Source organism: Ailuropoda melanoleuca, chromosome 1 (assembly GCF_002007445.2).
Source record: "Ailuropoda melanoleuca isolate Jingjing chromosome 1, ASM200744v2, whole genome shotgun sequence".
NCBI classification, from domain to species: domain Eukaryota; kingdom Metazoa; phylum Chordata; class Mammalia; order Carnivora; family Ursidae; genus Ailuropoda; species Ailuropoda melanoleuca.
The window spans coordinates 42,856,767-42,880,405 of NC_048218.1; the positions used below are offsets into that span (position 1 = coordinate 42,856,767).

A 23,639-nucleotide genomic window follows, 5' to 3' on the forward strand; every position below is an offset into this window, starting at 1 on the left:
AATAAATAATAATAAGGTTGTAGTATTATGGATGGAAACTAAAAAATAGAATCACTATAGATCTTCTTTATCCATTCATCTGTTGACAAGTACTTAGGACATTTCTGCATCTTGGCTATTGTGAATAATGCTGCAATAAACAAAAGAGTGCAGATATCTTTTTGATATCCTGCCTTCATTTCCTTTGGATAAATACTCAGAAGTTGGGATTGCTGAATCACATGGTAGTTCTGTTTATCTTTGAGGAACTATATTGTTTTCCATAGTGGCTTAAACAATTTACCTTCCATCAACAATGCAGAAGACTTCACTTTTCTCTACATCCTCGCTAACACTTATTTTCTGTCTTGTTATTAATAGCCATTTTAACAAATATGAGGTAATATCCCATTATGGTTTTGATGTGCATTTTTCTGATGATTAGTGATGTTGATCATCTTTTCATGTGTCTGTTGGCCAGTTGGATGTCTTTTTTGGAGAAATGTCTATTCAGTTCCTATACCCTTTTCTTATCCTATTACCTTTTTTGTTGTTGAGTTGGATGAATTCTTTATAAATTTCAAATATTAGCATCTTATCAGATAGATGGTTTGCAAATATGTTCTCTCCTTTCATGGTTTGCCTTTCCATTTTGTTGATTGTTTCTTTTGCTGTGCAGAATCATTTAAGTTTAATGTAGTCCTACTTGTCAAATATTAGTTGACCATATATGAAAGAGTTTATTTCTGGTCTTTCTGTTCTGTTCCATTGGTCTGTGTATCATCTATTCTTATGCTAGTACCTTACTGCTGTGATGACTGTGGCTTTCAGTATAGTTTGAAATCAGGGAGTGTGATGCTTCCAGCTTTTTGTTTTTTAGAATTCTTTCGACTGTTTGGGGTTTTTTGTGGTTCCATACATATTTTAGGATTTTTTTTCTATTTCCGTGACTAATGTCATTGGAATTTTGATAGGGATGGCATTGAATCTATAGTTGGATTTGGGTAGTGGACAATTTATTCTTCTGAAGCATGAGCATGGGATATTCATTTGTTTGTGTCTTCAGTTTCTTTCATCAAAGTTTTGTAACTTTCACTATGCAGATCTTTCACTTCTTGGTTCAATTTGTTCCTATGTATTTTATTATTCTTGATGCTATTATGAATGGATTGTTGTCTTTATTTCTTTTATGCATAAAATCAATATAAAATTGATAGAAAAACATGTATAATAAAAGTGATACATGTAATTTTAATATTGCTAATAAATAGCTCTTACAAATTAATAGAGATGACAAACAAGGATATAAAAAACAATGCATAAACAAGTATAACTAAATGACCAATAAAAATGTGCAATATTACTGGCGATCAGGAAACTTCAATTAAAATAACAATGATATTTAACTTCACATATTTTCAAAAAGTAAAATATGATTTGTATTAATTAGAGGGATTAGTGGGGTGCAAGTTTAGGATGCTCTTTTACATTGTTGTCTGTTTTTAGAAATGTTTAGGAATGAAACACAGAAATATATGTTAAGAAAATCATAAACATACCCTAATCCAGAGTTCCCACTCTTGGGAACTGAAATGTAAACATTATCACAAGGATGTTTACTGCAGCATAGTTTAGAAAAGGGTTCCCTCAACTGGGAGATTGTTGATAGAAATACGTAGGTACATTATAAAGAATTAACTCATGACCATTGACCTGGAGATATTTTCATTATATAGTAGTAATTAAGAACAAAAATCTCTATTATATAGATATTACCCCAATGTTATAAAATTAGTAAATTCTTGTGATCATACATATAAGTACACATATCTACCCATCAATGTGTTGGCATTTTAGGGAAGTTATTTTTGAAGAAAAAGATGAAAGAAAGGTAGATGAGGCCAAATTTCTAAATTACATTTTAAAATAAATGTCCATACAGAGTATACATGTTATGATCTCATTTATGTATCATAAACATGTTTTTTTAAAGATTTTATTTGTTTACTTGAGAGAATGAGAGAGAGAAAGGATGCAGAGGGAGAGGGAGAAGCAGACTCCCCGCTGAGCAGGGAGCCCAAGGCAGGGCTCAATCCCAGGACCCTGAGATCATGACCTGAGCAGAAGGCAGCCCTTAACCAACTGAGCCACCCAAGCGCCCCTCATAAATGTTTTAATATAGAAGTAAATAGGTACTTAAAATAAAGAATCACTGAAGAAAATGAAAGTTTCAACTGAACATCTATATTCAAATAGCTTTTTCTAAAAGAAACAAATTAGAAATCACTGCATCAGATAATCTTTAACTTTCTAACAGTATTTTGTGCAGTATTGACATACATTGGAAAATATTCTTTTTTTTTTTTTAAAGATTTTATTTATTTATTTGACAGAGATAGAGACAGGCAACGAGAGAGGGAACACAAGCAGGGGGACTGGGAGAGGAAGAAGCAGGCTCATAGCGGAGGAGCCTGATGTGGGGCTCGATCCCATAACGCCGGGATCACGCCCTGAGCCGAAGGCAGACGCTTAACCGCTGTGCCACCCAGGCACCCCGGAAAATATTCTTATCTTATGCAGGGTGGTTTGTTTTTGGAAATGAAGTTTACATTCCCTATAAATAGATAAATAAAGAAGTGATAGAGAAGAAAAAGAAAACAATTTAAAAATTCTCAAAACGTAGGTACTGATATCCCATTTATAACAGAAATACAAACAAAATCTAAAATCACTAACTGAATAGATGTATAGAATGATTATTACATTTAGAGTTCTAGTAATTTCATACTAGATATTAGTGAATTATTTGCTTATTCACTCATTAATTTTTTTAAGCATGTGTAAAAATGAAATATATACTTGAAATATGCTAAGCATTATGGATATATGCCCATATCTGACTTGTGGCAGTTCCAAGTAATCGAGGTGATAAATGTGACAAGGTAGTTATAATCTCATATGACTCAAGCTAAAAAAGAGGTGTATGTGGTATGCCATTAATGTGTGCTACATAAGAGAATGTGACTACCTAGAACAATGGCTATCTAACATTTTTAATAGTATAATCCTATGTTTTGAAATGGAATATTATACTAAAAACCTTAATATTAAATTGAGGTAATATTTTAACAACCCAAATGTATTTTATAAGTTCAACATTTTAAGATTTTTAAAGGCTATTTTGATGTGTACACAGACATTTCAAATCAGAGGTAAGGTTGAGAGTTGCAGTACCAATATCCAATTCATATTTGTACTTTTTGTGGTAGGCAAAATAGGCAAAATATTCAATTCAAATTCATGTAAATAATTTCAACTGGAAAGGTTTGTTGTTTGTTTGTTTGTTTGTTCCTAACAGCCAGCTCACCTTGAGCTGCTAGAATAGTTTTGAGTTGTAACTGAATCACTTTCAAAATCTTTATTCACTGTTTCCATCCATTACTTATAGCAATTAAGCAAGCCAAAGACAAAAACAAAACCCATAAGTTTATGGTTAGATGAATTATGCTATGATCAGAACATACACTGAGTAGAAATGCATATTCTTCTGCAGGAATTTAATTAACAGAGTACTCACACTCTGTCCGATTCAGTGAAAAAAAAATATGTATTGAACACCTACTTTATGATAATCACTGTTACCAGCCTGCCCTTGAGGAGCTTACAGCCATTAAACAAGTAATTGCCAAGGTGTTGCTGGAAAAGTAACGCGGAGAATGCGAGTACCTCCAGTTAACCCTCGAGCTAAACCTGAGCAGTTGGAAGCTCCTCAACCCCTTTTCTGTCCTTGGACTCTATGATCTGCCTACCATTCCCACAGTGGGAGCTGTTTTCAAGAACAGAGCCTTGGGAGAGTAAGGTGGTGTTGAGAGCATCTGGATAGTATATGTGACTCAACCCATTTAAGGCCTCTATAAAAACTTTTAATACCCTGGAGGGCAGGTGCAGGGAACTGTTTATCTTGCAGCTGCCCAGAACCAGCCTCATACTCAGTTGCCCTGCTTGTGAAACCTGTCACCTGCCAATCTGGAGTGGCCTGCCTCTTCTGTCTCCCCCTGCCTTCCATGCACAGCGCTAGTTTGCAAACCAAAAGGTATGCTATTGTTGAGAAGTCACAGGTGCTTGGAGAAACTACACTATTCTAGAAAGTCAGAAAGAAGTGGGACCTGAAAGAGGACTAGGAGTTAACAAGATGATTGGTTCATGGGGTGGGATGGAGAAAAGAGATTTTCAACAGAAGAAAAGACTCAAGCAGAAGAAAGATCATGGTAGATTCATAGAAGTTAAAGGAGACCTTTAGCAAGTCATTCATTCATTCACCAAATACTGAGGAAGGGCCAAATAATGCCCGGTGCTGGTCTGGGCCCTGGAGGTACACCTCAGTAAACAAAAGAGACAAAAATCTCTGCCCTAACAGAGCATGCATTTTAGGAGGAAATAACTTAAAAAAAAAAACATATCATGTGTCAGATGTTAAGTTCTTTGTATATAGGAAAAAGAGTGGAGGGTGATATAAAATACTGTGGTAAGATGTAGCAGGAGGTGCAGTTTTAAAAAGGAAATCAGGCTTCATTAATACAATAACACTGTTACAAAGACCTGATATAAGGGAGGGAGCAAACCATACAGATAGGTGAGTAAGAACAAGTGGTAAAGGCCCAGTAGCAGGGGCATGCTTTCATGCAAGATTCTGAGGGAGGCCAGCATGGTTGGAGCAGAGTACCTGATGGAGAAAGAGTTGATGAAGAGTCACAGGGAATGGGTAGGGAGCAAAATCATGCAATGCCTAGTAGACACTTAGTAGGGCAATGGCTTTACTGTAGGAGAAATGGAAAGCCACTGGAAGCTCAGAGCCCAGTGATAATGTGATCTCATGTATGTTCCGAAGAGATCAGAACTGGGTTGAGAATAGACTGTAGAAGGGCAAAGCCTTGATCAAGGGTGTGTGAAAGGGAAGTAGCTTCATGTGATGTGGTTGAAGCTGCAGGCCGGGTCAGACCACAGGGGAACTTGGAATCCAATCCATTTTAAACTTTACCATAAAGATGGTGGGAAGTCATCAAGTTTTTTTCAACAGGGAGATAAAATGAACAGATTTCTGTGTTCAACACTGCACTATCCAATGTGGTAGCTAATAGGCACATGAGGTGAGTAAGCACTTGCAATGTGGCTAGTTCAAATTGAGATGTGCTGTGAATGTAACATACTTACCGAATTAAATAGTACAAAATACCCAGCACAAAAAAACCCAGATAATGTAAAATATGTCAAGAGCTAGCTTATATGCTGAAATGATAATATTTTGGATATAGTGTGTTAAATAAAATATATTATTAAAATTAATTTCACCTCTTCTAGCTTTTTAATGTGGCTCCTACAAAATTTAAAATTAATTATGTATATTAGTTTTTAGTACTATTGGACAGAGCAGGCTTAGAAGATCCTTCTGTTTACAGAATAAAGTAGGCAGGATTGGGTGCTGAGACCAATAAGCAGCCTGGTCTCTAGAATATAGTTTGAATATCACTAAGCTATTGTAAGTATTTTAAGAGCTGCTTTAAGCACTCAAAAATTCTAAAAGAAGGTGACAAATTAGCTGAAAACACTTCAGATAAGAAACTATCTAAAACTTTTTTTTAGTTACCAGAGAAAATAAAGGTAGCAGTGTTTTGCTGCACAAAATGAAGTTTTTGGCAGGCTACTTTATATGCTAAACAGGGTTTATGACTGAGTTTGAATGACTGATAACAGAAAGGAAACAAAATTTACAGCTCTTGTTTACGTGTCTTAATAGGTTTTGTATCTGCACATATAATAAACTTAAGTATAGTTCTATTGTGTTCACATTCCTAATTAATTTATTTCAAAATGGCCTTATTTCAAAAAGCCCTTATAATAATATTTAAATTTTATTTAAAGTAATAGTGTAATATGCAGAATGCAAGCTCCGCATTTAAATTTGTACATTCTCTATAAATTGTGTGGTTTATTAGATTTATAAGTATTGTAATAGATGAGATAAAGATATGATTAAATTTCTAATTGGGGTCAACATTTAAAATTACTTGCCGGAGTATTACAAATGTATTCTATGGAATATATTCAGTTATTTAAACTTCATAATTAAGTAGAAAATAATTACTTTATTGACAAAATACATATTTTAGATTTATTAAATTTTTAAAAATTCATTGTCTTGTAACCTTATATCATAATAAATTTAGCAATTACATATTTTTAAAGAATATTTTATTTATGAAAATGTTAGGGATTGAGTATATATTATTTACATACTTTGAATTTTGACAGGCTTAGAGAACTATTTTGATGATACAGTGTTTTTATTGAATAATCATATAGTATTAGTTAATTTATCAGCAAAAGAGACTGTGGTTGATATTTATGTATCACCACTAATAGCTTCATTGATAGTGAGTAACCAACTTTTTAAAAGTAATTTTACTGTACGGAATTGCTCATTTTACTTCTCTTGGATTTCTAGGTCATTTATATAAAGCATTATTATAAAGCAAACATAAACTATCAAAAATAATCCAGTCATCGCAGATGTGCACACCCACACGTGTGTGTGTGTGTGTGTGTGTGTGCGCTTAACGCCTCGTAGGGGATGAGTCAGTGGGACATTGTATACTACGGTATCAATCGAATTGCATTGAGATCTGTAGGAACATTCAGTAAAATATATACCTGGGGAAAGACAAATAGTTATTTTGTTGGGGCTCATTTAGGTAGGAATTAAAGTTACCTTAAAAAAAAGGCATTTTTTTCTTTCTTTCCTGAATATATAAGCAGAAGCCTTATCAAGAGATTACTGTTCATTATTGTTGATTATTGTGTATTTTTAAATAGAGCATTTTGTGAAAATGTGTTAGATTAAAATAAATAGTTTGTTAAAACATTTTTTAACATAATATATGTTAATGGAAAATTGTTCTTCCTTTATTTTGTATAACAGTGTTAATTTAGAAAGTGGTCAGCAGTGGTTTCTTTGAGACCAGAAACAGCTACCCCCTCAACATTCAGGACCGTGGATGCATACTGAGTCTAGGATCCTTTTTTCTAGGTCTTCTACCCCTGTAAAAAAGTACGTTGTAAATGACAACATGGGTTTAAGCAAAGAGAAAATGTGATCTAATAAAACATTTCATAACATAACTTTTATTATTTACATTTCATTTTCATAATTTTTTGTGAAATTTGGTTATTTACTTACAATTTTCATGGTTCTTGCTGTATGTGTACAGCACATATATCTTATTTACTTAATATTTTGTCTACCCACTTTTGAAATTAATTCAAAATTTTTAAATGAATGTATTCCAATATAATAAACAGAAAAAATTGTTTGCCATAAAAAATAAAATGATAAAAATAAAGCAGTGTTATCAAACTATAGGTAGATCTTGCTGAAGTTTCTGAACCTAAGGCCAGCTTTCATTTTGTTAAAAAAAAAAATTCACCAATAGGACAGGTGTTAAGATATATCAGCACCACACTGGGCCTTTCTCCTTTAGTACTCAAAAGGACTGAAGGAAATGGAATGCAAATACTTTTTACACAGTGTGATTCAATGTTTTTTAATGCTACCTCCTAGAACTACACAAAATCATTTCCCTTACTGCCAGTGAGGGGCATCCCCACACTCTGGTAATCAGTTGTTTTGTGTATGTGTATTTCAGGTATGCTTTTCAAAATTAGCAACCTGAGCCTAAATGTGACATCACCATTATGTTACTGATTTTGAATAACTAATTTCATTATTAATATTAACATATATATACTTTCTGTATATGTGTGACTCTGAACTCTGAGATCAAAATGTGTATCAATTAAAACATTGTATATGTACAAATAAAATAACTCAAGCAATAGTAACAATAAAAATATTTTTCCTGTTTTTACAGCTTGCAGACCAGGATTCTATAAAGCATTTGCTGGAAACACAAAATGTTCTAAATGCCCTCCCCACAGTTTAACCTATGTGGAAGCAACTTCTGTCTGTCAGTGTGAAAAGGGTTACTTCCGAGCTGAAAAAGACCCACCTTCCATGGCATGTACCAGTAAGTCTATATATTTTGCATTTGGAAATCCTGTTTTCAACCCTTTGGTCTCTTTATTCTAAAATGTTTTAAAAAGTAGATATACAGGGGCCCCTGGGTGGCTCAGTCATTAAGCGTCTGCCTTCGGCTCAGGGCGTGATCCCGGAGTTCTGGGATTGAGACCCATGTCGGGCTTTTCCTCTGGGAGCCTGCTTCTTCCTCTCCCACTCTCCCTGCTTGTGTTCCCTCTCTCCCTGGCTGTCTGTCTCTGTCAAATAAATAAATAAATAATCTTTAAAAAAATTGATATACAAAATTTTGTGGCAATAATGTATTTGTCTTTGATAACAGTAAAGAAAAAAGTTTCTCTTTCTCTCAGCATAGTTACTTTTCATCTGCTTGCAAAGGAAGCACCTATTCCTCAAAATGCACATTGATCCAGGACATGCAATTCCCAGCACTGGTGTGAGGCCCTGGAAGTTTTTCCAAACCATAATCTGCCCTTAGGAAGTTAAAGCAATGTAAGGCTACGTAAGAATTTATAAGCAAAACTTGTTCTTTGTTTCACCCTTGTCCTTTTAAGGCACATCAATTTAGGAACATCAAGTTTAGTGTGGGGGGAGCTTCCAGATGGAACTTCAAAAGTCATCATGCTGTTGTTTTGCAGAAAAGTTCTAGTTTTCCTTGACATTTGTCTTTAAAGGAAAGTGTTTTTGAGTTTGTCCACATTTCACCTTTCACTTTCTCTCCAGTTTTTGGGTGCAACCAATAGAATATTAAATTTTTAAATGTGAAGGTCATTTTAATGCATGCACTGAGAATTTTAAATTATTTGTACTCTTATTATAAAGTATTATGAAATATCTGTACATTTAAAAAGTAAAAGTGAATCTATTAATGCATTGCTAAGCTATGCAAAAGTAAAATGTCACCTCTTAGGTAGCTATAAAAGTCTCGTTAAAAACACATAAATAAGATATTACAGTGAAAATTTGCCCTTCTGTTTGATGAATTGGTGCCAAACTATTGCTTATCTTATGTAATTCCATAAAGGCAAAAATAGATTGAGAATTATGTTACATATTCCTTGGAGACAATGGCGATGTCCCATTTCTTTTAATTGATGCAGTCTGTAGATTTATCTGCATTGCTGCAGACTTTAATATAAAATATTTTCATAGAATACATTTAATAAAAATGTAACACATTCATGAGTAGATGTAACTTTTGCTTTCTTTTTTTTGAATATATGCAATACAGTGATAGCAAATTAATTTATTTAGTACTTTTTCCATTCCATATCCTCAGGAGGATTGATTTCAACTTTCCTTTTACCTACATCAGACCAGTTGGTACTCAAAACTCTACCACCAGACTCCATAAATGATTTGTTCATAGCACGTTTCACTTCATCAGAACGATCTGAATAGATCTGTTGAAATAATTTGTTTAAAGCAGCATCTCCCTCCAACTTCTCATTTTTTCTTTCTTCTTTTATCTCACCCACCAATTTATCCCAATTTCTTGTATAATGAGGTGATGATGGATATTAGTTCTTTACATCTGCTATGAACTGTTTTGGCTTAGGCACATCTCCTTGCCCCTCTAGCTTTTCCCATCTCACAGCCTCTGTCTTTTTCATTTTAATTTCAATCTTTGTTGAAAGTACTTTAAATGTGCTCTGTTCTGGTGTTATAGGATGAAGAATTCGCAGTTTCAAATTGTAATCCTCTCCAGAAGGAAGTTTCAGCAAAGCAGACAACTCTTTTTCTGAAAATTCCACATATACATTATTCTTCTGAACATTCTTGATCATAAGTGTAATGATTACTTGAGATTCTGTTTGATACCAGTCATACTTGATTTTTGACTGATGAGTCCTCTGGGATGCAGACACCTCAGATTGTGATCCATTCTGAGCCTCTTGACACCTTTTAATCCAGACAGTGAAATCTGGATCTGTTCTATCTAATTTCTGTCCTATAAAAGTTTCTAAAGCAGCGGCATAGTTTTTTTCATGGTATTCACATATCCCTTTTCTCAGGATAGCAGTGGAATTATTTGGATTAAGTTCAAGAGACTTCTTTGCATCAGCAACAGCATCACAGTAATTCCCAAGAAGAATATGACAATAAGCTCTTTGACAATATTGTGCATCATCTGGTTTCTGTTCCAAAGCCTTAGTCAGCTCCTCTAATGCCGCCTGGGGGTCCTCCTCAATCAGAGCATCTGAGAAGCTCCGGAAAAACTTCTGGGCTGTTGCAGGTCCTGCTGCAGCTGCCGCCTTCCCTAAAAATCGCTGTTGCTGTTAGAGCTGCTACCATCGAGGTTATGAGTTACGCCGCCGCCCTAACTTTTGCTTTCTGATTGTAAATGCTGGGTAACCATTTTCTTCTGAAAGTTGCAGCCTTGGAAATTATTACCTGGCATTTTTTTCATTGGGAACATATTTTAATTTAATAAACAGAAAAAGGAAATTTTGAAATATAATTTCTCACCTAATTATGTACAGAGTTTTTAACAAGAAAACCTTGCTGCTACTATATACATGTGATCCTTCTTGCCTGGTTACTGTATATTATTATATTATGTTGTGGGCAGCATACTCCAGCTTTGGTAAATGATGGTATTTCAAATGGCTAAAGCACTGCTAGGCAAGTATTTCTCAAAACCTGTATCAGAAACTGAGTGGAACTTCCTAGGTAAGTGATTGAGGAGAATTTTTTTTGTTTGTTTTCTTAGGAGGCCATATATAGACCCTTGAAAAATTGAAGGAATAAATTGGTTCCCATCAATCTAACCCATCAAGGAAGGTAGCAGGGTAGGCTTGCAGTTCTTTGGAGTGAGAGTCTAATTAAGGAAATAAATATTGGATGCAACAGTGTCCATGAACTATTCAGTCATTGAATCAGATATGTATACTTATCAGCTTACTGTTTTATGTTTCTTGGATTCTTCTTTCCTCTAAAAAAAAATCCTTTTTTATACTTGGTATTATAAATTATGTTTTTATATTTTTCATCTTTTATATGTTTTAATTTTATTTTAATCAATAGATAGCTTTTACCAGGGAATTCTAATTTTCTGTCTGGTCTTTCACCATTTTTATTAATCTCTTGTTCATGGCTGATTTCTTTTCTTTTCATTTTATTGTATTTTATTTTATTTTAATTCCTGTGTAGTTAACAGTGTTATATTAGTTTCAGGTGCACAATATGGTGATTCAACAATTCCATACATCACCCCGTGTGCATCATGGCCATGCTAGCCTGCAGCTATACCAAATAGAAGCAGAGAAAGATTTGATTATGGTCATTGTTGGGCAGTTTAGACAGAGAACAGCATGTTGTGTTGCCGTCAAATATTGAAAGAGAAAACCCTCCTAGAAAAGATGGAAACTTTAGTGAAAGTTCCCTAGTCCAGCCTCAGGACGTTCCCCTCTCAAGGCTTTTCTGTGCTACTTTCCTAAGAACCACTGTCATGTTTTAACAAAACTTAGCACAGGGTATTGTAAGTTAATCATCTTTTAGAGTCAAATTATCTGAGTGTGAATCTTGGTGTTGGTTCTTAATAGCTATGTAACTTTGGGCAAATTGCTTAACCTCTCGTAACCTCAGTTAACCCACACATAGTGATAACAACAGTATATATCTCATTCTGTAGCTACAGTGATTAAATATGTTAATATTTGAAAAGTGCTAAGAACAATACCTAGCACATAGTAGGTGCTACATATATGTTTGTTTAACACAGTAAGCTATTCTCTTATAATTCATTTTGAAATAGTTTTTGATCAGCTAGTATTCAAACTGTTATACCCTTTATGGTTGATACGAGTACACTGGGCTCATGGCTCCCATCATCTGCCTTCTTACAAACTGAAAAAAATAAAATACTGAATTTTTGACCTTTTCTCAAAATATATTAAGTCCTGCACCTCTGTTGCCTATCTGAGATCAGTCAGCTTTTCTGAATTATATATTCTGATTAGGGTGAGGGCCCCTCACAGTTATTACAACATATGCAGAAAAAATAAGGACCATAAACTCCAAAGTATCTTTGCTCCTAAAAACTGGAAAATGAGATTCTTGGGGAAGAAAAATCAGAAAAGTGGCAAGTCAGGAGGTCATTGAACAATTAGACTTCAGAGGACCAGGGTAAGTTCACTGAGATATAGAACTTTGAGGCCAAGAATCAAACAAGCAGTCAGCCTTTTCTGTCTTTCATTAACCACAAATAAGAGCCAAGTTTTAATAGATACATGCTCTCTTAACTTCTAGATCATGTATCTATGAATTAGACATTCTTTATCACCTTTGTTCCAATAGTGTGTTATCTAAAGGTCAGAATCTGGGTCAGTTAGCAGTCAGTGCTGTCACTTCCCGGTGTTTTTGTCAGTCTTAGCATTTGAAACTGCTTTCAGAGAATCTTCCAGGGACTTAAAAGGAGGCAGATTTTTTCTTTAGTATCAGGGGCATAGAGATTTTGAATGTATGAGTTTAAACGAAAGTGAAGGACTAAAGTATTGGAAATGACAAACCAGGACATTTGTCTAGTCAATGGCCTAGTAGGGAAAAATTTTATATATAGGGATATCATGTAATCATATAATTGATATAATTTTAAGAGCCCCAAGAAGTCTTCTCCTGCTCCTTAGTTCCATCATCAAAACAATAACAACAACCCTTAAAAATGTAGTTTCACCATTAAGAGTTTTATGATTTCTTTGGGTTTTTACTGTAGAGATAGGTATCTTTTTATTTCATTTTACATCATATGTAAGATTTGTTCACAGAAAGTTTTTATTGACTTTATTCTTTTAGAGCAGTTTGAGATTCACAAACAAAATTAAGAGAAAATATAGAAAAGTCCCATGTACCTCCCTGCTCTCAGATATGCACAGCCTCCCCCATTATTAACATCCCCCACTGGAGTGGTACATTTGTACAGCCCATGAACTTACATTTGCATATCACAGTCACCTAAAGTCCACAGCTTACATTAAGGTTCACTCTTGGTTTTGTACATTCTGTGGGTTTGTATAGGGCATGTATCCATCATTTTAGTATCATACAGAGTATTTTGTCTGCCCTAGAACTCCTCTGTGCCCCACTAACCTCTGGCAACCACTTATCTTTTTACTGTCTCCATACTTTTGCCTTTCCCAGAATGTCATATAGCTGGAATCCTATAGTATGCGACTTTCAGATTGCCTTCTTTCACTTAGTAATATGCATTTAAGATTCCTCCATGCCTTCTCATGGCTGGATAGCTCATTTATTTTTAGTGCTGAATAATATTCCATTATCTGGATATACCACAGTTTACTTAGCTATTTACCTACTGGAAGACAACTTGATTGCTTCCCAGTTGTGAGAGTTAGGAATAAGCTGCTATAAACATGCATGTGCAGGTTTTTGTATGGACATGAGTTTTCAATTTTTTTCGAGTAAATACCAAGGAGTATGATTGCTGTGATCATATGGTAAAAGTGTGTTTAATTTTGTTATGAAACTACCAAACTACCATTTTGCATTCCCACCAATAAAGAATGAGAGTTCCTGTACCTCCACGTCCTCGCCATCATGTGGCATTGTCAGTATTCTGGACTTTGGCCTTTTTTAATAGGTGTGTAATAGAGTCTCATTGTTCTAATTTGTATTTCCCTGATGACATGTGATGTGAAGCATCTTTTCATATGCTTTTTGCCATCTGTCTATCTTCTTTGGAGAGGTGTTCACATAAACATTTTTAGGCTTTTCAAATAGCTACAAGTAAAAAAAGATGCCTCATATTCAAAGCTAACCCCCCCAGTAGTGGTGGGTGAGAGGGTGACCTATCTTCAATCTTCTATTGGGCCTGGCTCTTGTTAATTTGCTTTTCTGACATATTGTTTCCACTAACTCCTTCCTCACAACCTATAAGTATACTCCGACTTCTCTCGTTAAAAGAATACTCCAAGTCCAATATTTTTTCTCTTCCAAAAACAAAATCTTGGAAAAGCAGTCTTTATTGGCTGTGGTTCCTTCTTTATTTTTTTTTAACTTTTTACTCTACTGTATTCAGATTTTTGCTCTTCACTCTAGGAGGGTCATCAGATTTTTTTCCCCTAACACTTCAAGTAAACTATGTCAGAAAAATTCACCAATGATCTTTGCCATTTTGTGTTGGAAAATTTTTTTCCAGTTATTCATATCTAACTCTGTTGATCATTCTCTGTTTCTTGATACTATCTGTTCCCTTTTATTCTAGAACATTGTAATCTCCCCTTCACCCTGTTAATTTTCTCACCATTGTATTCATCACCTCTTCTTTTCCTTACCTGTTAAATGTTAGTTTTCATCACATTCTTTTCTTTGCTTTCTTGTCTTTTCATATGTTCTCATTCTCATGGCTTCAAACATTACCTGTAAGTAGATGGTGCCTATATTTTTATTCATATCCTGGTCTTTTCTCCTAAACTCCAAAGTTGCCTAGCTAATAATTGTGGGATTTAGCAACCTAAATGTCCTGTGGAAACCTGCCCAAATGTCTGACCTTACATCCTACCATACTCCCTTTGGTTATTAAACTCATGGGCTTCCAAAATGCTGAGTTTGTTCTCATCCTTGGTGCCAGCAGTTTCTTCTACTTGAAATACTCTCCCTCAAGGTCTTATGATTGTTTTCTGTTTGCCCTTCAAGTTCAAATGTCAGCTTTTAGGACAGGCACTTCCTGACCAATCATTCAAAAATAGAATTCCTCCCAGTACTCTTTTTCTTTCACTTTTCTTTATGTCAGTCTTTAAAATTTCTGATTATTTGTACACTTGCTTCTTTATCATCATCCTAGCCATACTAGACTGTAAGACCCATGAGATCATGGATGTTCTTTCTCTCCTGTATCTCAACACTAATAATAGTACCTAGGTACTAGACAACTAGGCCCTAAATGAATATTTGATGAGTGAGTAAACTAATAATTTCAAGTTCAACCTGCAAAAGCCAGTTTATTGTGTTTTCTCTCGGCCTGCTTATTCACCCCAGCTTTATTTCCTTATCCTGGTGAATCCTTATCTACCCATGTATCTAAGCTAGAAAGCTTGGAATCATAATTCCTGCCCTGACCTTAACATGTAGTAGTCACAAGTCCTATCAGTTCTACCTCTTAGCATTTCTTCTGTCCATTCCTTCCTGTCAGTTCCCAGCCCTATCATTTTTAGTTGACGTTTCGACTCTCCCTTGGGCTAATTTAACAATATCCTGGCAAGTCTCCTTCCTTTAGTCTTCCATACCTCCAAAACATTACAAACTGTTAGAAACAAAATCATATCGATCATATTACCACTTCTGCCTAAGGTCTTTCAAAGCCCGATCCCTATGTGCCAGACTCATCTGAATCAATCCAAGGACATTCAAAGTCCTGTCTTGACCTATTTCTCTCCCTCTAATTTTAACTATATTAGGATCTCTTAAACAGCCTTACTAACCAGTTATATCAGCAACATACTTGAATTTAAGCCTTCTTGATTTTTAAAATTCCTTGTGTCTTTTTTGCTTGAACTGCAAAATATATAAAAGAAATTATGAATAAGAAATTTAAAATGAAATACTGAATATTTTCTCTAGATTTTTAATCTACTTCATAAACTCTTAACTTTATTTCTCAGGTGACCAGTTAATGTATATTCTGTGCTTTAAAGGGTGAGCTGTGGAGGATATATTCCTTCATATCAGGTCTTGGTCAGTTAGGGCTGCCTCTGAGAGCAGTTGAGAGCACAGGAGACCCCACTGCCTGCCAAGAAATCTGTTATCAAAATAACCACCTAAGGCTTTTCCAGGCCAGAAGGGAAAAATACTAACTGAGGTTAAAGAAAAAAAGGAAAATAAGAATTACTAAAAAAATACTTATCCAGCAGAAAAGGCAGAGAGCATGAAAGGATCAAAAGAAATGAAGTGAGGGTCTAACATATGGCTGCATGAAAAGTTAGACAAAATATAATTGCACTGTCATAGCATTTTTACTTTGAGGTTTCTCATGTGTTTAAATCAATAGAATCTTTTAAAGCTACTGAACAGGTGCTGGAAGATTAACACATTCAACAAACATTTGTGTTACCCATTTAGAAAAGTCAAAACATAAAATGTAAATCATGTATGTATATATATATGTATGTATATATACATACATATATATATGTAATTCTAATGGACATCATTAAAAATTTCTCTTTTTCAAGTATCTTGTGAGTAAAACCAGTTTCTTTAAACTTCATTCTTTTTTTAAAAAAAAGATTTTATTTATTCATTTGAGAGAGAGAGAGGGAGCTCAGATTGAGAGAGAGCATGAGCAGGGGGAGAGGCAGAGGGAGAAGCAGACTCCCATGGAGTGGAGAGACCAAGGCAAGGCTTGATCCTAGGATGCTGGAATCATGACCTGAGCCAAAGGCAGATGCTTAACTGACTGGGCCACCCAGGCGCCCCTCAAACTTCATTCTTAAGCAAATATCATGTGTTTGTATATTTGTATTTGAAATACAGTGACCGGGATTGACATGAACGTATAAAAGTTGAATTTACATTGGCTCCAGCTGATATTGTAAAATGGCTTCTTTACTGCTGGAATAACTGGCAACTTAAAAAAAGTCATGATTCTCTCATTCTTATTTTGAGTATAGAATAAGCAGTGTGTAGAGATGCAGCAGGACATTTCAGCTTCCTTACCCCATTTCTGGGTGGGTACAGGATGTTCACACCCAGGTACCCCCGCTCTGCTTGCTATCTCTTCCTTTTTTTTCTCTCTCTCTCATATCTTTAAGGCTTTTTCTTCTCTTTCCTAAGCATGTTTTGCATGAAGAACCCATTCTGGTTCCTTTCTTTTCTATCTCACAACTGAAATACCAAAGTGCAACTGATTGGGTAGGTGGCTCATTGTAAACACAATGTAGGAACCACAGTTTTGCAGATAGCAGAATGGGAGAAGTTGCAAAGATGGATTGTGTTACTTCTGGAAGGCTGTCTTATGTAGAAGATAACTTTAAATGTTCACTCCTGCTATTGCAATGGTATATTTTTAAAACTAAAATGACCCTTACATTATGGAATAAATACCTGTATGCAATGAATCCCAGTTTCTCCAATAATGGTCACTGATGTAGGATGTCATTTGAGCTTCATGGAGTTTCCTAACTGTAAATACAATAATTTTTATTTCAGCAGAGGAGGTTCTCTTATCAAATCACCAGAGAAGAGTTCCTCTATAGGAAGAGATATTAAGTGGTCATACTGCTGATGCTGGAGAATTGAGTTACCACTTGCTACCAGGGCTCTACAGTTGGAATTCAGAGAGTATTTTCCCATTTAATATCATCTACTTGTACACAACAAACCAATTATCAAGAAGCATCCATAATTTGAAAGATAGCATTCATTATTATCCCCACAGTGTTATGCATTTTGAGAAAGGTTATTAATTTGCTTTAATCTATTCATTTATTGTTTTGTTTTTCCTCCCAAATTATGGCTGTGCTTAGTCTTTTCATATTTCTCTTTTCTATTTCTAATGAGCATTTAATTAAAAATAATTGACTCAGACACAGCAAGGGCTGTATGTAGGGGTGCATATTTTTTTCGTGGTATTAGGGAACTGGTTGGTATTTGACTCAGAAGACCCAAAGCCAGCCTTCTCATTATTTCATTTGTATTTTAGTGTGCTTTTATCATACATGTTGTTTTACCATTTAACTCTTGAGCTGTACAGCTGTATATATTTCTGTAATTCATACAAGTAGTTATTTTATGGGTTTATTTTTTTTTTCTGAAGTGATGAGGGCAGCCTATAATAATTTCTTAGAATTTTTCCAAGGTAAAATTATATGTGTGTTCTATAGCATAGAAATTTGGGGCCACAAACGTTTACTTTTCAAGTTTTTAAGTGTCCACAGAATTATATTTTGTGAAGTTTTGGGGTTTTTTGTGGGGTTTTTTATTTTTTTAGAGTTTTAAATTCCTTCCCAATGGGTAGAGAGGTGGGTGACTACCCTTTTTGCTGTGGGTCTTTATTAGTTAATCTCAGTGACCGTAATATAAACATTCCCTTCTGCCTCTTAAGTGATTTTCAAGTCATATGAATTTATCTGTAACCAGTAACACCAGGTTCTTGGAAAGATTATAACCTCAAACTACCCGCTCTCCAATATTTGTGAAAATTGGCACTATTTGAAAAATAATTCTTGGAGGATTACACAAAACCATGCATTCTATTTGTTCCCTTAGTTAAAGCACATATTACCTCTGGATCAAGCTGGACCATGATAGGCTTATATACAGTGATACAAATATTTCAGTGTAATGTGTACATTTGTTAAGTGTTAGTCACATCTTCTATAAAATGGTGTTTAATAACTACCTTATGGATTTATCATGATAACTGAATTAAATAAATCATGTGAAATGTTAAGTACACTTCTTAGAATAAAATTAGTGCTCAAAAATGTTGGCTAAATTTTTTAAAATGATACCTATAAGGTATAAAAGTGTTCCTTTCTGCCTGAGGACCAGTAGAGAAGTGTCACAAAGGGGTAACACCTAAATTGGAACATGAAGGATGAGTAGGAATCTTCCACAGAGCAAAAGGACATAAAGGAACAGCATGCACAAAGGCATTGAGATGCAGCAAAAGGAAGCAAGAAAATTGGTTATAAAGACACATGGTGACAAGGTTGAGAGGTTTAGTTTTATTCTAGAAGTGAATGGTATCTGGTCTATTAGATTTTTCTTTGTTTTCCTTAACAGTGAGTTTTAGAAATAATGGAGAATCTAAAAAGAATTATCTAAGTCATCATTCATAGTACTATTAACGGATAGCAAGTCTTAATTTTAGCATCAGTTTTAGTTACTGAAGGAGGTGTAAAATTATTGAAGAAAATGAAAATATGTGGAATGCAGAGGATTTGAAGTGTGCATGCTATTGTATTTTGAGCAATATTTATGTTGAAGGTTTAATTTTCAGTTGCTCTTCTGTATATAAAATTATTTTTAAATGCTCTAAGATAACATTATTAAAAAGAATCTGTCATTGGAAGGCAATAAAATTCTCATTAATTTGTATGTTTTGAAATTTTGTATTTGACAATACTCTCAAGCAAAACACTATAAAATACTTCAAATATTTATTTACCAGTCATTTTTTTTTATCTATAGGAAGAATACACTTAGTAGAGTTAAAAAAAATTCTAGGGGTGCCTGGGTGGCTCAGTCGTTAAGTGTCTGCCTTCTGCTTGGGTCATGATCTCAGGGTCCTGGGATTGAGCCCCACATTGGACTCCCTGCTCACCAAGGAGTCTGCTTCTCCTTCTCCCACTCCCTCTGTGCTCTCTCTCTCTCTTTCTCAAATAAATAAATAAAATCTAAAAAAAGATTATAATCATAAGAAGACCTAGGTATCATCTGACCATGGATACAGTGCATTACCTTGACATAATTAAAATAGTTTCCTGGGCCTCATTTCTTTATCTGACTAAACTGATTTATCTTCCATCTGGTGAGATTGAAGCCCCACTTTTGGGATTACTCAGCATCCATTTCCAAATATACAAACATTTTAGGAACAAAACTTAGAGCACATAGTGGCTTAGAGAAGGAAAATACAAAATTCTGCTTACAGTTACTCTTATTAAATAGTTTTTTGCAAGATCATTTGGGAAGGACATTAGATTAACAATATGGCCATAGATAAAAGTTAAAATTAATAATGGCAATTCAAAAAACGAGATGACTTTTAGAGTTTTAAATTATGCCTATATGCAAATCTGACAACCTATAATTTAGTACATTATTAAAATCTAGAGATGTACTTTTTAATTTATTCTTAAGTATTTATCTTTCTTTAGTAAAATTTACAACTTACTCATTGCAAAGCATTTACCTAAATATTTGTAGATGGTTCATTATATTTTTTTAAATATTCTTTGTCATAGATCAGCATAGAACTATTTTTCTCTCATTTGTAAACTCATAAATAAGAAGAAATTTCCTTTTTATTAAGAAACTAAGCTACTATATTTATGATAGTCATTAAATTAACAAATACATTTAAATTTTTTCCAAGTAGTGACTTAACTGGTAAAATACAGTTCAGTAAACAGTAGTCTTCCATGATTTGATATCCTCAGTTATTTGGATCAAATTTTCATTGTTCTTAAGGTTACAAAATGCATCTGCAAGCACAATTAGCTATACAGTAGGTGAATAATCAGTCTCTAGTTAGTATGAATAAGACCCCAGTTTATTTGTGTTAGCATATTTCTATAATTATAGTCATGAAATATAAATCTACAGCAATTAATGTAGTAACTGAAATGTGATCCTTAAGTTTTCTCTCCTTCTGTGTCAGCCTGTAAGAGTGTTCTGCAGAATGCTAGTATTTATAGATGCTTCTTGGAAAATAAGGTTCTATAAACAAATGTTCGTGAATTTTGGATTCAGCAAAGAGAAGCAAATTGTGTTACTTTTGTTTCAGTGTCAGTTGGCCAGAGGAGTTTTAATTGGAGTACTAAACTCATTTTTTGTGTGATAGCTTACAGCACTAGAGACACTGCATAGGATATATTTTGGGAAATGCAGTTCTGTTTAAAAACATTTTACATAAAATGAAATAAAACAAAATAAAAATTGTAGCCTACCTGGCCTCTGCTACTCAGAGGAAGATGGGGACTGCAGGCTCAGATGCTTTTCTGGGAAGAGAAAAGACAGCACTGCCCCCAGGCTTCTCATAAGTTTGCTATTAGATCACTATTCCTTTATTCTTTAAAAGTGTAAAGGGGGAATCCAAATTGAAGCAAAAAATAAAAAGAAGATTAAAGATATATTTTCTATGTATCCTAGTAGAAATAAAATTGTATATTTAATGGCAGGTTTTTATATGATGGACTTGAAAAACATCTAGTTACAAATCAGAATAATTGCCCTTCTCTTATGAAGTCAATCTGGAGGGTGAAGTGTGGATATTGCTTTTCTTCTATGTGAATTACTTGTTTCCTTTAAAGAAAAAAAAATCAACATAAGGAAATCCCTAAGAGTTTTCAATACAGATGTCTTTAAAAGGGTTATTGCTGCCAAGTTTTTTTCCCCCAATGTCACATAATCTTTGTATAATTTATAAACGATAACAAAGCAATCAGGCCACATTCATAAAAGCCCAGTGACACATAATTTAGTTGAATCTGAGGATTAGAATTAATTGTCTCTCTTTGTTCCAAGTTCTAAATCTTAGTAAATGATTCACTGCATGTCATTACAGCTTAATATTTGCATGAAATCACAGTTTAGCTGGCATAATTTAACAGCAATTAAAAAGCTATTTAATCGTCATGCAAATTGGTATGAGGGCCCTTGAGTAAGAAGGGTGTCTGCCTTTTTTTTTTTAAGTATCTCCAGGCGGACAGTTATATACTTGCAGACACCCATAACATAATTGATAACATTCTTCCTATTCATAAAAATATAAGTGAATTATAATTCATGTTTTCCCTTATAAGCAAGAGAAAAGAGCAACAATATGACTATGTCATTCTGTAGGAAGACGTTATTATGATAATGATAATGTATCTTTATCTCCCAGGCGTAGTCTAGGTTGGAGGTAAAAAGCTACACATGTCCCTCCTCTAGCTTATAATGCCTTCTATATTTTCCTTTCTGAAGAAGGACGCTTCTGTAACTCTCTGCAACATGAAATGGCATAAAGTAAAGTATGCAGAAACCTGTTAGAAAAGTTAACCATCCCATTTCTAGGTCAGGCTTTAGGTAATATACATACAGAGGCTGAGGCCCCAACCCATCATGTTGCTGTTATCAGGATCCAACAAAAAGAAAAAGGAAAACATAAAATAACAATTCTTGATATCTCAAACCCAATACATAGTAATGTAAATTTATAAGTAATGTTGTGCTGTGTAACACTGTATAACAGATCTCACTAATGAGTTCCCTGCACTTATTCAGACTATTCCCTACACTGCAGCCAGAAAGCCAGAATATTCTTTTTAAAACACATTATCTCCATATATTAATTATCTAAGTCTCTTCCTGTTGTGCGTAGAAAAATATCCAGACTCATTACAATGAGCCTAGGAATCTTGCACTTTCCAACCCCTTCCTCTTCCTTAAAACTCACTTCTTACTTTTTCCTTTTGCATTCTAGCTGTAATGATTATCTGCCAGTTCCTTGACTATTTTAAGATCTTTCTTGACTACAGAACCTTCTACCCTTAATACTCTCCTCACTCCTCTGATATCCTCTTCCTCACCACCTCCATGAGGCTTTCTCAGAATGTTTTTCAGATTGGTCCTCCTGATAATGGGAGTCGTTTTAAATTTTATTTATTTATTTATTTATTTAGAGAGAGAGAGAAAGAGCACATGAGTGGGGGAAGGAGCAGAGGGAGAGGAACAAGAAGACTCCACACTGAATGTGGAGCCCCATGTGGGGCTTGATCCCATGACCCTGAGATCATGACCTGAGCTGAAACCAAGAGTCAGACACTCAACCGACTGAGCCACCCAGACATCCCAGTCCTCCTGATAATATTTATTTCACCTCCTTTCCTTTTGATTTTTGTAATTGTACTTATTATAATTTGAATTTTATTCTTCCGTTTAATGTGTTTATTTGCCTGCCATTCTTCTTAGATGTATATAATAAAGTAGGAATTTGTTTGTTGCATTCACACTGTAAGTCCAAGATCTAGCAGGTTATCCGGCATGCATAGTAGTCAGTTAAAAAATATTTATTTCATGAGTGAACGACTGTATCTTGAGATCCAAAAGGACCCTCTACCAAAACTGGAATTTCTCTCTATGGAAAGAATGTTGCAGATAATTCTATCCCACCTTCTAAGCAAATTTTCTTGATAGCAAAAATTTAAAGAATTGTTTTAGATTTCTTAAAACTAATTCTTCTAAAATATGATAGGAATGTTATTTTATTTTATTTATGCAATGAATCTATCAAAAGCATAGTCTTTTACAGAAAGGATTCTGTATTATTTCTTTTACAGAAAGGATTCTGTATTATTTCACATATGTTATGTGTGAAATAACCTTCAGTTGGTTTTATGCGAGGAATGATACAAAATTGGGATTTGAAGTACTCATATAAGTGTAAAAGATTATTGACAACAATTTTTAAAAAATACTGGAGTAGTTTTTAAAGGATATTAAGTACTCTATGCAATATGATCCATATGGAAAAATAGAGACATATTGTGTTTTTATATATGTATGTTAGTATTTTTCAAATTTTGAAAATGGTGATATAATTATTAAAATGTAATTAAAACCATCACATAATTTAAAACAATGTTTGCTTATGATATATACTACAATAAGCAAATTTTCTAAGTATAATTATCATATCTTTTGGAGACTTTTGGCTTTTGGTATTAAATGTTCACATATACCAAATATAAATATTCATATACCAAAAAGTTAAGATATAGACCATCTTCCCCATCAAGACTCCTTTCTTGCTAAGCTTAATCAGATATTTTTAACCATATTTCTTTATGGTTCTCATCAGAAGAGTTCAAACTAATAATGTACAAGACAAATATTTACTGATGAA

General features: G+C 34.2%; 2 protein-coding genes and 1 long non-coding RNA gene across 13 annotated transcripts in view; 1 reads left to right on the forward strand and 2 right to left on the reverse strand.

Moving 5' to 3' along the window:
* Window positions 1-23,639, forward strand: part of EPHA6 (EPH receptor A6) — an 811,316-nt gene that overhangs the window by 359,654 nt on the left and 428,023 nt on the right. For all 11 annotated transcript variants that reach the window (XM_034657115.1, XM_034657124.1, XM_034657119.1 and 8 more), the window contains one exon: window positions 7,905-8,060. In XM_034657115.1, coding sequence (XP_034513006.1) covers window positions 7,905-8,060 — 156 coding nt within the window. The remainder of the gene's footprint in view (window positions 1-7,904; window positions 8,061-23,639) is intronic.
* On the reverse strand, window positions 9,295-13,633 carry LOC105237977 (protein SGT1 homolog). The gene is given in 2 exon segments (XM_034659353.1): window positions 9,295-10,328; window positions 13,582-13,633. Coding segments are annotated over 2 exon segments (1,062 nt in total). The 3' UTR covers window positions 9,295-9,318.
* Window positions 14,361-23,639, reverse strand: part of LOC117801680 — a 53,655-nt gene continuing 44,376 nt past the window's right edge. Inside the window, exons 2-3 of the long non-coding RNA XR_004624432.1 lie at window positions 17,129-17,206; window positions 14,361-14,446 (exon numbers count right to left, since the gene is read on the reverse strand). This is a non-coding gene — a long non-coding RNA (uncharacterized LOC117801680). The remainder of the gene's footprint in view (window positions 14,447-17,128; window positions 17,207-23,639) is intronic.